Source organism: Macrobrachium rosenbergii, chromosome 27 (assembly GCF_040412425.1).
Source record: "Macrobrachium rosenbergii isolate ZJJX-2024 chromosome 27, ASM4041242v1, whole genome shotgun sequence".
NCBI lineage: Eukaryota > Metazoa > Arthropoda > Malacostraca > Decapoda > Palaemonidae > Macrobrachium > Macrobrachium rosenbergii.
In genome coordinates this window covers 32826176-32837441 of record NC_089767.1, presented here as the reverse complement: position 1 = coordinate 32837441, position 11266 = coordinate 32826176, and the positions used below count along the sequence as shown (strand labels likewise).

General features: G+C 34.9%; 1 protein-coding gene across 3 annotated transcripts; it reads left to right on the top strand.

Moving 5' to 3' along the window:
* Positions 1-1958: 1958 nt before the first annotated feature.
* Positions 1959-11225, top strand: LOC136853576 (uncharacterized). Of its 3 annotated transcripts, none has more exons than XM_067129314.1 (10): positions 1959-2021; positions 3472-3569; positions 4099-4274; positions 4949-5080; positions 5961-6108; positions 6723-6866; positions 7293-7422; positions 8401-8468; positions 9738-9792; positions 10292-11225. In XM_067129314.1, exons 1-10 carry the CDS (start codon positions 1974-1976, stop codon positions 11021-11023), a joined length of 1731 nt encoding a protein of 576 aa, XP_066985415.1. In that variant the 5' UTR covers positions 1959-1973; the 3' UTR covers positions 11024-11225. The 3 variants fall into 3 exon arrangements, with proteins under 3 accessions (XP_066985415.1, XP_066985416.1, XP_066985417.1); XM_067129315.1 differs by lacking the exon at positions 1959-2021 and adding an exon at positions 2068-2230; XM_067129316.1 differs by lacking the exon at positions 1959-2021 and adding an exon at positions 2084-2431.
* Positions 11226-11266: the final 41 nt, after the last annotated feature.

Below are 11266 nucleotides of genomic sequence, written 5' to 3'. Positions count from 1 at the left end.
AAACTGGATGTATGACAGACATGTCAGGTCATATGTTATAAACTAGATATTCTAATTTTGAACACTCTAGGGAGTACTGAGCGAACTGGATTGTCTTCCAAAAAATTGCAATAAATATGATTTTTAAATTTTTCACCTGTATGGCAGAGGAAAATTGTTCTTTCATAATACAATGGTCGTCTATTAATATGCTTTTTGAAAGAACAGTACACTGAATGAAACTGAATGTATATCATGCCAGGCCTTATGTCATAAACTCGATATTTTAATTTTGAATACTCCAGGGAGAACTGGGTGAAGTGAATTGTCTCCCAAAAATTGCAATTAATCATGTTATTTTCAAATTTGAAAACTGTCTAGTAGAGGGAAATTGTTCTTTCATAATGCAGTAGTCATTTATAACCTGTCTGTAATGCGCTTCTGGAAAAGCAATGGATTGATGTTATACAGAATGTATATTATTTCATTTCATAAGTCAGTAACTATATATTTTATATTCTATTTTCAGCAGCTGTTCAGTTCTATAATGCAGCAAACTACTGGTCAGCACTGATCACCGTGTTGCCCAGGAATATGAAATTATATATGGAATAAAATTCTGTTATGAGAGATTTCTGTTTTCCATCAAAAAAACTGAAACTTTAGCATGCAGCTGTACGATCTTATAATGTAACAAAGTAGGCTACTGATCACCGTGTTTTCTTGGAATGTGAAATTATATATGGAATAAAATTCTGTTATGAGATAGAGTTTTGTTCATCTTGAGTGGGCTCAGTAGAACAGAAAACATTAAACGATAAAGTCCTTTCAGATTCACCAACTGAGACATTGAACACAGTGTTCTCTGATTCATCTGATGGAGATGGGTTGCTGAAGATCTCGACAAGTCTCTCAGTAGAATATTTATGAATATTTCTTGTGCCTTCAATTTATCTTGTTGCAAAGCCACAGTCTGCAAATACATGTAGACCTGCCATTGCCTTAGCTAGACACTTTTATATTGGTTCCAGGTCTGTGGCAATGCTGTTGAAATCAATATACTGAAAGCTAGTTTTCAATCTTAACATTTCAAGGAGAATAACACTAACGTCTGTATTTCCTATCACATTGGCTGGCTACTTGATAGTAGGCTACTGCCTCCTTCTTGACCTTAAACGTACCCCCATGACTTTTCCATAAATACTTTACGCTGGCAACTAAACCTTGACTGACAAATGATGCACACCTGATTACGTGGCTTCAAAAGTGTTTGCTTCCAGAAATAAAACATAATTATTATGCTACATTCCATTCTAACAGTTTAATCTTTGCATTAGATATGTGTATTTGGGTTTCATTTTGCAATGTCCCACTACCTCCTGTGGCTCTGTTTTAATTATAATATTCCTGATTAATAAATCCATAATGATTATCATGTTCAAAAAGGATGCAACATCAAATTAATAGTTATTGGTGGCATACAGACTTACTAAAGTAACATACCTCCATGATTTTTTTCTTGAATTTTAGATGAAATTAATCAAGTCCCCTGATAAAATAGATAATTTTTTGTATACCTGATTAAATGCTTCCGGTTAATGATTTTTTTTTTTTTTACTGAGGACACTTTCATCAATGTATTAAGGGTATTTCAGTTATTTGAGAGTGAATTATAGTTTTAGAATTGCGTCCACACAAAGTTGTTATAACTAAATTCAGGTCTTTTTGTGCTTTATGAGACACATCTATTCATTTATAATTATTATCTAGATTTGTACACTATTCAAATACATGCTACGAAAGAGATGTATCAAAATATATACGAAAGAATAAGTGAAATAACATTTAAAAAATGCAAGAATGAAATCGTCTTCAACATATCGTCATGCAAATGCCCCAGATTCTTTAAAAAAAAAAGTACAAATGTATTACGTTTTCAGACACTTATATTTGTTATTTTGGAAAACCAAATAAGCTAACACATAAAGAAGAAAATGAATACTTATAAGGACCACCTTCATCATGATATTACACAGTTTAAAGTACTTTTTATTAAGTTGTTAAAATAATAACTTAAGTCTTAAGTAAGTTGCAACACAGCACCATCTATCTCGTGACCACCTTTGTTCCAAGTTCGACTTTGAGCCGGTGCTTGTTGATTGTTAGGTTTATTTTTGAGAAAAATATAAGAAGATTGACCTTTTTTCATGAAAGTTACTTTAATTTTGCGACTTTAGAGTTCGTCGTCCATGTAAGTTAATTGATATACTGATGACGTTACATCTACGGTATCAGTCATAGGCCCGTGCTCTCCCTGTAAACCATAATTATGATTAATAATTAAATTTCTTGACGATCGTAAGCATTTATGAGTAGCTCAGTTTAATATTAATCGTAATTTCGGAAACTTAAGGTAACCTAATTGCCCACCAAGGAAAAGCTGCCGCTGTAGGTAATGTATAGGCCAAATATTTCTTTGGGCAGTAGGTTTGGGCTACAGTACTATGAAATTACTTTAATTTATCTCATAGGTCATTAATGTAAGTTTTTCTAAGGCTTAATTTTGTGATAATAATGGGTGTATTGTTGCATATCTGTAATTTTTGGCACTCAGGATCAGGTCAGGTCATCAGGGGTTTGGTTGTCTACCAGGTCAAGGGGACCCAGTATTTTAAGTTAGGGCAGATTAGGACCCAGCGTCCTGGGTTAGGGCAGGTTAGAAGAAAATGTCATTGGTTAAGGCAGATTATAAACCAGCATCCAGGGTCTTAGGCTAGGGTAGGTTAGGACCCAGTACCATAGGTTAGGCAGGTGATGACCCAGCATAGCATCATAGTGTAGGGCACAATAGGTCCCCCTGATACTTAGGTTAGGGCAGGGTAGGACCTGGCATCCAAAGTTAATGTCCAGGGTCCTAGGTAGGGCAGGTTAGAACTCATTGCCTTATGTTAAGGGAGGGGATAGGACCTAATGTCCTAAGTAAGGTCAGGTTGTGCACCCCTGTGTCCTGGGTTTGGGCAGGTTAGGACCCAGCATCCTATGATTAGGGAGGTTAGGACCCAGTGTCCTAGGTTAGGCTTGGTTGGGTCACTGGATTATACCCAGAAATTGGAGACAATCCTTATAATTTATATTTTTCTTGCATATATAATATATATAATAGATCTATATATATCTATATATATACATATGTACAGTATATATATGTGTACATTATATACTTTGTATATATATATATATATATATATATATATATATATATATATATATATATATATATATATATATATATATATATATATATATATATATATATATATATATATAATTTGTGTATGTGTTGTTTTATCACAGTACTGTATATTTATATATATATATATATATATATATGTGTATGTGTGTATTTTGTCTGTGATGTAGCATTTAAATGTTTAAAAGTTACTCAAACAATTGACCAGTCATTACAAACTAACAAATAATATCTTTTTGTAGATTGAGAAAATGGCCAGCCGTTTCAAGAAAGTGAGCCGCATTGGCCGTGGTACTTTTGGGGAGGCATGGTTAGTTGCAAGCACTTGCTCTGGCCGTCGGTAAGTTGGCTTATTAAATAGGCTCTCTGGTGGGGTACCTTTAATGACAGCTGTTGCTGCTGTTTTTGATATATGATACATTTTTTGGAAAAAATTTTTTTCTCTTGAAGTGATGTCAGGATCTAAACTAATTTCCCTTAAATTGTTAAATACACTTTGCAAAAGTGCACTTATTTTGCGGTTCAATCCTGTAGGTGGGTGTGCACTATAGTCATTACTTAAGGTTCTGTGGAGCGTCCCTTTGACCCCTAATTGCAACTTCTTTCATTCCTTTTCATATTTTCTTCCATCTTACTTACCATCTTCTCTTAACAATTGAATTATAGTGCAACTGCAAAAGGTTTTCCTCCTGTTATACCTTTAAAACCTTTTTACTCGTTTATCTTTCAGCCCTGAATGACCTCATAGGTCCTAGTGGCTTGCCTTTGGTCTAGATTTTATATTCCATTCCATTCCAATTTGGGGTTCAAATAGCACTTTTAGGTTCCATTACTTTGTATTATATACAATATGTCATGTCTTTCCGTAGGTATGTCATAAAAGAGGTCCGAGTCGATGAAATGTCGGAGGAAGAATTGGAAAAGACGCGAACTGAAGCAACAATTTTGGCTCGGTGTAAACACAGCAGTATTATTCGGTATAAAGAGTACTTCATGTTACAGGACCCTGCTACGATGTGCTTAGTGATGGAGTACGCTGATGGTGGTAAGTGCGTTATTGTTTTTAGGAATAAGTTGTGTATTTGTGACACCTTTTGTTGTATGTTGTTATACATATTTGGTATGTAAACCATTTTCAGTACAAGTCTTGTTTGAAAAGATGATAGCCTGTGTGTGAAAGATGATCCTGTTAAAGGCTAGTATGATTATCAAGCAATGTTTTATCTTGTTTCTGTGAGTGTTAACATTGTAATACACTTGCCTGTAAGGCATTTCTAATCCCAGACCCATAGGGGGGTAGTGCCATCAGTGCACCTCACGCGATGCAATGTAAGCATTACTTAAGGTTCTGTGCAACACCCCTCTGGTCCCTAGCTGCAACCTCATTCAATCCTTTCACTGTATCTCCGTTCATACTCTCTTCCATCATACTTGCCACCCTCTTATAACAATTGTTTCATTTTGCAATTGCTAGGTTTCCTTCCTGTTACACCTTAGAAGCCTTCTTTACTCTCAGTTTCCCTTTCAGTGCTGGATGACCTCATGTCCCAGTGCTTGGCCTTTGGCCTAAATTTTATATTTCATTCATTCATTCTAATCCCAGTATGTACAGTATTTGTAATTGTGATATTAAGTTTTATAGAGAGGAACTCATATTTTTAAAATTTATTTCTTCAAATAGAGGATTTGCCATCAGTTAATTTTGTTGATTCATCTTAGGAGATTTAGCAGAGAAAGTGAAAGCAGCGAAACGAAAGGGCGAGACCCTAACTGAAAGCACCATATTGCACTGGTTTATTCAAGTAATCTTCGCTGTCCAGTATCTTCACGCTAATAACATTTTACATAGAGGTGAGTGTAATATTCAATCTTCGTCTCAATCCTCCTCTGGATAACCATTTTTATCTAGAATTTTGTTCTTTAGATCAGAATAACCCCAGGAAAGCTAGGCAGAATACCATGGATCTTGAACATGAACCAAAGCTTTCAGGTAGGGGTTCCTTTTGGTATAACTTACTGGACCAATTTTGGTCATCATGTTGAATGTAAGATCTGAAAAGCCCTGTGGATCATTGCAACTGACTATAGTTCAGTCTTTGGGTGTCAGCTATATTGTGATAACTGTTTCAGTCACTTAATTAACAGTAGTTCAGTCTTTGTTAAGCTTAATTACACTATACATGATCTTAAATTTGTAACAATGTAAGTAGCCTTGACTTGTGTTGGGGATGTTCTTGCTTGTCAGATATGTTTGGTTATATCACTGAGGCTTTGGGATTTAGCAGAAATTTCAGGGACAAGCATTCTAGGACTGGCTACATTAAAAGGTGAGAGAAGGCAGAGATAAGTGTTGCTTGTAACTGGCGTAAATAGAGTGCCAGGCTCCATTCCAGGTGAATACTTCCTTCACATTATGCATTGTGAAGCACTTGAGAGTAGACTCCTTTTGCAGAAGAATACTCAGTCATTTATTAAATTAGGAGATATGGCTGGGGAGTAAGGTCCATCTCCATCTCTCAGCATTTTATAGTTTTCATGTTTGTAACCTTGTTGTCTTTATTCTGAAATATGTAAGTTAATAAGGTCCTACGTATTGAATTGAAGTATCTCTTGAACATCATAAGGATTTGGTACTTTATCTTATTTGAGGGAGAAGTTCAGTTGTTGCCATGATATGCATCCTAACAATATTAACCTTGCATTTTATATTGCTGCATTCCTTAATTTACAGATTTAAAGACGCAGAATATATTTCTGACGAAGACGAATCTTGTAAAGGTTGGAGATTTTGGGATTGCCCGGTTTTTGAGGGACAAGCAGGATTTAGCCACAACTGCAATTGGCACACCTTATTATCTTTCACCTGAAATTTGTCAAAGGTGAGCATGATTTACTTTTATTTTATTGAAGCCTAAGAGGATTTCTTCATCTTATATGTTTTTACAAAAACAAAACTATTACTTACACCGTCTGGTTGGAGGTAGTTCAGTGTTGAATTGCTAATTATGAGTTAATTTTTTCATGTATTTGTTGCCTTGAATTATTATTAAAATGGAGAGTAAGCTTGCTTTCACTCTATTGAATCCAGAGGGGATTAGATTCAGGAGTACATTTTAATAAGAAAATAACATTTGTCAAGCCAGAAATAGTTATAATTCCATGATTCCCAAACCTTTTAGTTATGATTTACCAAATACAGTAAAAGTAAATGGTCTTAATGAAGGAGGAATATCTGAATTTGTGTTTTTTTATAATTAGGAATATGTTTTAGTTGCAAAATACACAGGAAAACTATATTCTGATATATCTTAAACAAGACATATTAATGGAAAAGTGTTGTAGAATTATCCTGTTTAAACAAATCATTATTACTGTTGGGCTACATGAAGGTCATGTTTGAGATGGATGATACACAAAAACATCAACATGCAGTGTAATTACTCTATCATAAACGGCCTTCCTCTTTTGGTTTAGCTCTGTTTCTTCATTGCAGACGACCATACAATCACAAGTCAGACATGTGGGCTGTTGGTTGCATTTTATATGAGCTTTGTGCCTTGAGACATCCATTTGATGCAGAGAATTTTGAAGATCTTGTTGTCAAGATATTACGAGGAGCATATAGACCACTTCCTGGGTAAGATAAAAACTGTCCAGTGTTTCTAGTAGACAGTAATTTTGAGTATTTTGTAATCTGAAGTGATTTATACAAAATATGAATATATATGAGTTTTTTTGTTCAATTTTAAAGAGGAAGTTTCATTTTCTTATTTTATTGGCTGTTTATAAAAGCTTATGGTATTTCATGTGTCATTGATGTTGGAATAGGTTTAATGAACATTTCAAAAGATGTTTGATGATTGTAATGATTTTCTATTATAAAACAGCCAAATCTGTGCTAACCTTTGGAGATTTGCAAGGTGAAATATTTTTATTAGAGCAGCCCACCTCATTAGCTGTATATGTAGTGATAGATTACTGCTTCTCTGTGCCAAATTAATATTTTTATTTGATATTTTTGTTTCTTGTTGCTTAAACATTCTTCTGATTGAATTTTCAACAGATCATTTTCCAGTCTCATAAAGGACTTGATCAGTGTGATGCTTCGGACTAATCCTGAAAGACGACCTACGGCAGATGCACTGTTGATGTTGCCTGCTCTGAAACCATATGTAGAAAATTATCTGCAACAGGTATCCTAAGATTTTTTGATGTCTTGATGACCATGAAAAATAATTTCATGTTTTAAAAAGGCCTGTTAGAGTAGTTCTAGCTTGAATATTACATGGGTGGTTTTTGGTTAAGATTTTAAGCTCCTCCACGATTAAATCTTTCCTTATCAATGTGAGGCATAACATATAACTAGTTAATTATTAAAGCCTCAAGACTTGGAAAGGAGAACACTAACTTGCATAGCCCTGTTTACAAGTAAGGTCAAAACTAATTTGTGTCCGGGTTGAGAAACTGACCTGGCAATTGCCCAAGAAACCAAGGATTTTTGCTTTGAAATTAATCATTGCCAATTTTGACTTGTTTAACGTCCAATGATTACAAACTCCACTTCATTTCTCAGGATGTTAGTTTGATCTTCCCTGACAGTTAGGTGTTGAGTACTTTATAGGTGGGCCAATATAGTACTAGACACTAGGAAATAGCTGTTTCTTTTGATAGTCCCTGTAGGGGGGTTAGTATCATCATTGCTTGAGGTTCTTTGCGTTGTCCCTTCAGCCCTTAGCTGCAACCCCTTTCATTCCTTTTACTGTGCCTCTGTTCACATCCTCTTTTTTTCCATCCAACTTTCCGACCCTCTCATAACAATTGATTCATAGCACAACTGTAAGGTTTTCCTCCTTTTACACCTTTCAGACGTTTTTACTGTCAGTTTCCGTTTCAGCGCTGAATGACCTTATAAGTCCCAGCACTTGGCGTTTGGCCTAAATTCTATATTCTAATCTACTCTTTCTTTTGACAGTTGATTTTTATTACTGTCTCTTAAATTTGAAGGCAAAGAACAACATAGAAAAATGCAAGACTTTTAATGGATTACCTATGTAAAGTAGCAAAGGTAACAGATTACTAGGCCGAATGTATCGTGAATTGTTCCATTATGTGCTCTGTGTAATTTTATTGTTTGCTGTAAGTTGTTTGACATGATGAAATTTTGTTTTCAGTATGAAGAACTTCTCAGTAATAAGATGAAAGTTCCCAGCACTTCTGATGGTAAAATCCATGATACAAGGTAAAGTAACATTTTTATCAGCTTTTTTGTAGACACTATATACAGACAGTCCTCTACATTGTCAACTGTGATCTAGCAAAGTCTGAAATTACACAGAAATTGTAGGATTAAGATTGAATTTTAGATATATCTGATAATAAGGTAAAACTCAAAGAATTATTACAGGAAACTGAAATTGGTTTTTTGAATATCGGAGAAGAATGTGAAAGACTAAATCTGTAGTCAGCTTACCAGCATCAGATACCTTTGTTCTTTTATTAAAATCAGTACAGTATACTGTCATTTAAATTGATGCACCTGCTACTATTCTTCATGTGCACCTTCATATGCACGCCATGCATTCATATGTGTTTCATTGTACTACACAGTATTTTGTTCTCAAGATTTTATGTTGTATGCATTTTTTTTTTTTTTTTGCTTCATCCCATTGTATTCTTCCTTCAATTGTGTGAGCTGCTCATACCAGTTTTCATATAAAAGAAAACATAGGTAAGGATTCTTGTGCTGAGGATTTAAAATACAGTAGAAAGCTAAAAGAGATGGTGGTATCCTATTGTTTGCAGGCTTCCTTCAATCAGTGGTGTACTGCCTCTCTCTGGTATGCTAATTTGATCTGATTGAAATTCATCCTATGGTTTTTATCCTGACACATGTACAGCTGACACAATATTTCTTGCACTGTTGTAATGTTGAGATGTGTTCTGTTTTATGCAAATCCAGATTCCCCCTGCCTTCCCCAGAGAAGGAAGGTCATACCCCCACATGGAATTATAGAAACTCCCAGTTCCTTTTCTTCTTTATTATCATAGTGTATTCCCCGACACCTCTCATCTCTATAATGGGCTTCCTTTGTTTCAGTCATATTGACTGCATTCATGCATGTTGTGCACTATAGACACTCCATATAAAAGGCTTTGGTTTTATACCTAGGGATAATACAAATTTCTTTAAAAGCTTTATATATTTCAATCAACAGGAACTGTTGTCTCGTGGTGGCAAATCCATTAGGAAAAGTTTTGTCAAAATACATAGCATTTTTAACGTATATTCATTTAGTTTTTATTTGAATCTCTTCAGTAACTAGTTTTTTTTTTTTTTTTTAATAAAAACTTCACCTTGTCAGCACAGTGAGTGTCAAAAATACTGATGCTGATCAGGCTAAACTATTAACAGTGACAATTGTAATCCAGTAATAAATATAGGAAAGCTACCTTATGGCAAATTAAGCTGTATCATTCATCTATAATTGTAACCTTTTAATTGTTGCAGGTCTCCAAGTAGTAAAGATGTTTGCTCTGATGTCGAGTTGGATGAAAAAATTAAGGTTAGTATGCATTGGTGTTACAGCTTGACAAGAATTTTAGTTTCATATGTTATATATTTGTATTTATATATGGAAGTAAAAAAATAGAATTCGAAGTATCGCCTCAATAACATTTTGTTTCTGACGTTCATAAAGACCTGAAATCGTAAAACATAATTTGTTAAAAAAATGTAAAAAAATTTATTACAGAAATAATTTATTAAGGGTTTATTTCTAGAATGATTTCCTGGTGTACATTACACATGAAATGCAAAGTCACCAAGCATGTAAGACTTTTGGTCATAGTGTAGTATTTATATATGAATGAAACATGGATTATGCAGTAGAGTAACATTCATGACTAGGCCTACAACAGGGAGCTATTGTAGCTTAAGGAACTGAGAGTTGATGTTGAATTTATTGACACAATCAGAGTAATCTGGAGGCGTTGAATACATTATTTTATTCATGCTTCTTATAGGTAAGAGTCTCATGTTACTGATTGCTGTTTTATTTTTAGGTTCTGGAATTGGATAAACCAAAGGCTCTTAAGAAGTTGAATGGTGTCCGGGAAAATGTGAAGTTACCCGAAAAGGAGGAGGATCGTAGTGACAATCATTATCAGGAGGTGGAAAGTTCTTTGTCAAGAAAAACCCCACTTGGAAACCAACCTTGTATTCTTCCGGAGGATTATTTTTACCCTCCCAAAGACTTGCAGTCTGTCTCTTCTCAAGAAGACGCAAGCTTGTCCATGCCAAAGACTCCTGCAGTGTGTGAAATTCCCTCCTACAAACATAAGAGGAGGAACAGTCCAGTACACCCTCCAGCTCCTCCTAATACCCCTGTAGATGAAAAATTGCTTAGTACCCCTCCAAATATTCCCTTGATGACCATTTTTGCTCTTTGTTCTGATTCCCAATTTAGTGCTTCCTTGTATGCATCACCTGTTTACAGAATGTCTCGTAATGATGAAAATGTTTGGAGAGGAGCAGATGAAGCCCCAACACCTTACAACACAGCTGAAGCATCTCCTTTTGACAGCTCCCCCAACAAGGAAAGGGAGTTGAAATCCCCATGTGATAATTCAAACAAGGCTGTTGCGGGGTTATGCGAATTGGATCGTATGATTGTGGCAAAGAACTCCGTTGTGCGAAGTCCTCAAGGGAGAGTTTTAGGCGAAACTTTCATCATAGATAAGAATATCTCGGATTCTGCGGATGATGATGTATTTATAACTGAGAGTGGTCAATAATTACATGTACAGAAATTCTGCACTGACATGAAGTCATGTGTACCTGTATAATCATTTTAGTATCTTAATCAGAATTAAATATTTAATGTCTGCATAGACTCAGACCTTGTATCATAGCACCTGTGTGTCAGATCTGTCCAATTTTCTGTTAGTTTTTTACTGTTTTATTTTACAATCTTGAATAAATTCAGATTTTACATTTTACAGTACTTTTTCTTGATTTTTCAGTAATGATGAAGGCCT

What these genes read in the sequence shown, in the direction of transcription:
- LOC136853576 (XM_067129314.1), top strand. Translation starts at nt 1,974, where the DNA reads ATGAATACTTATAAGGACCACCTTCATCATGATATTACACAGTTTAAA. An exon ending in GATGGAGTACGCTGATGGTG is followed by an intron (nt 4,275 to 4,948) that starts GTAAGTGCGTTA and finishes GATTCATCTTAG; the next exon opens with GAGATTTAGCAGAGAAAGTG. An exon ending in TAATAACATTTTACATAGAG is followed by an intron (nt 5,081 to 5,960) that starts GTGAGTGTAATA and finishes CTTAATTTACAG; the next exon opens with ATTTAAAGACGCAGAATATA.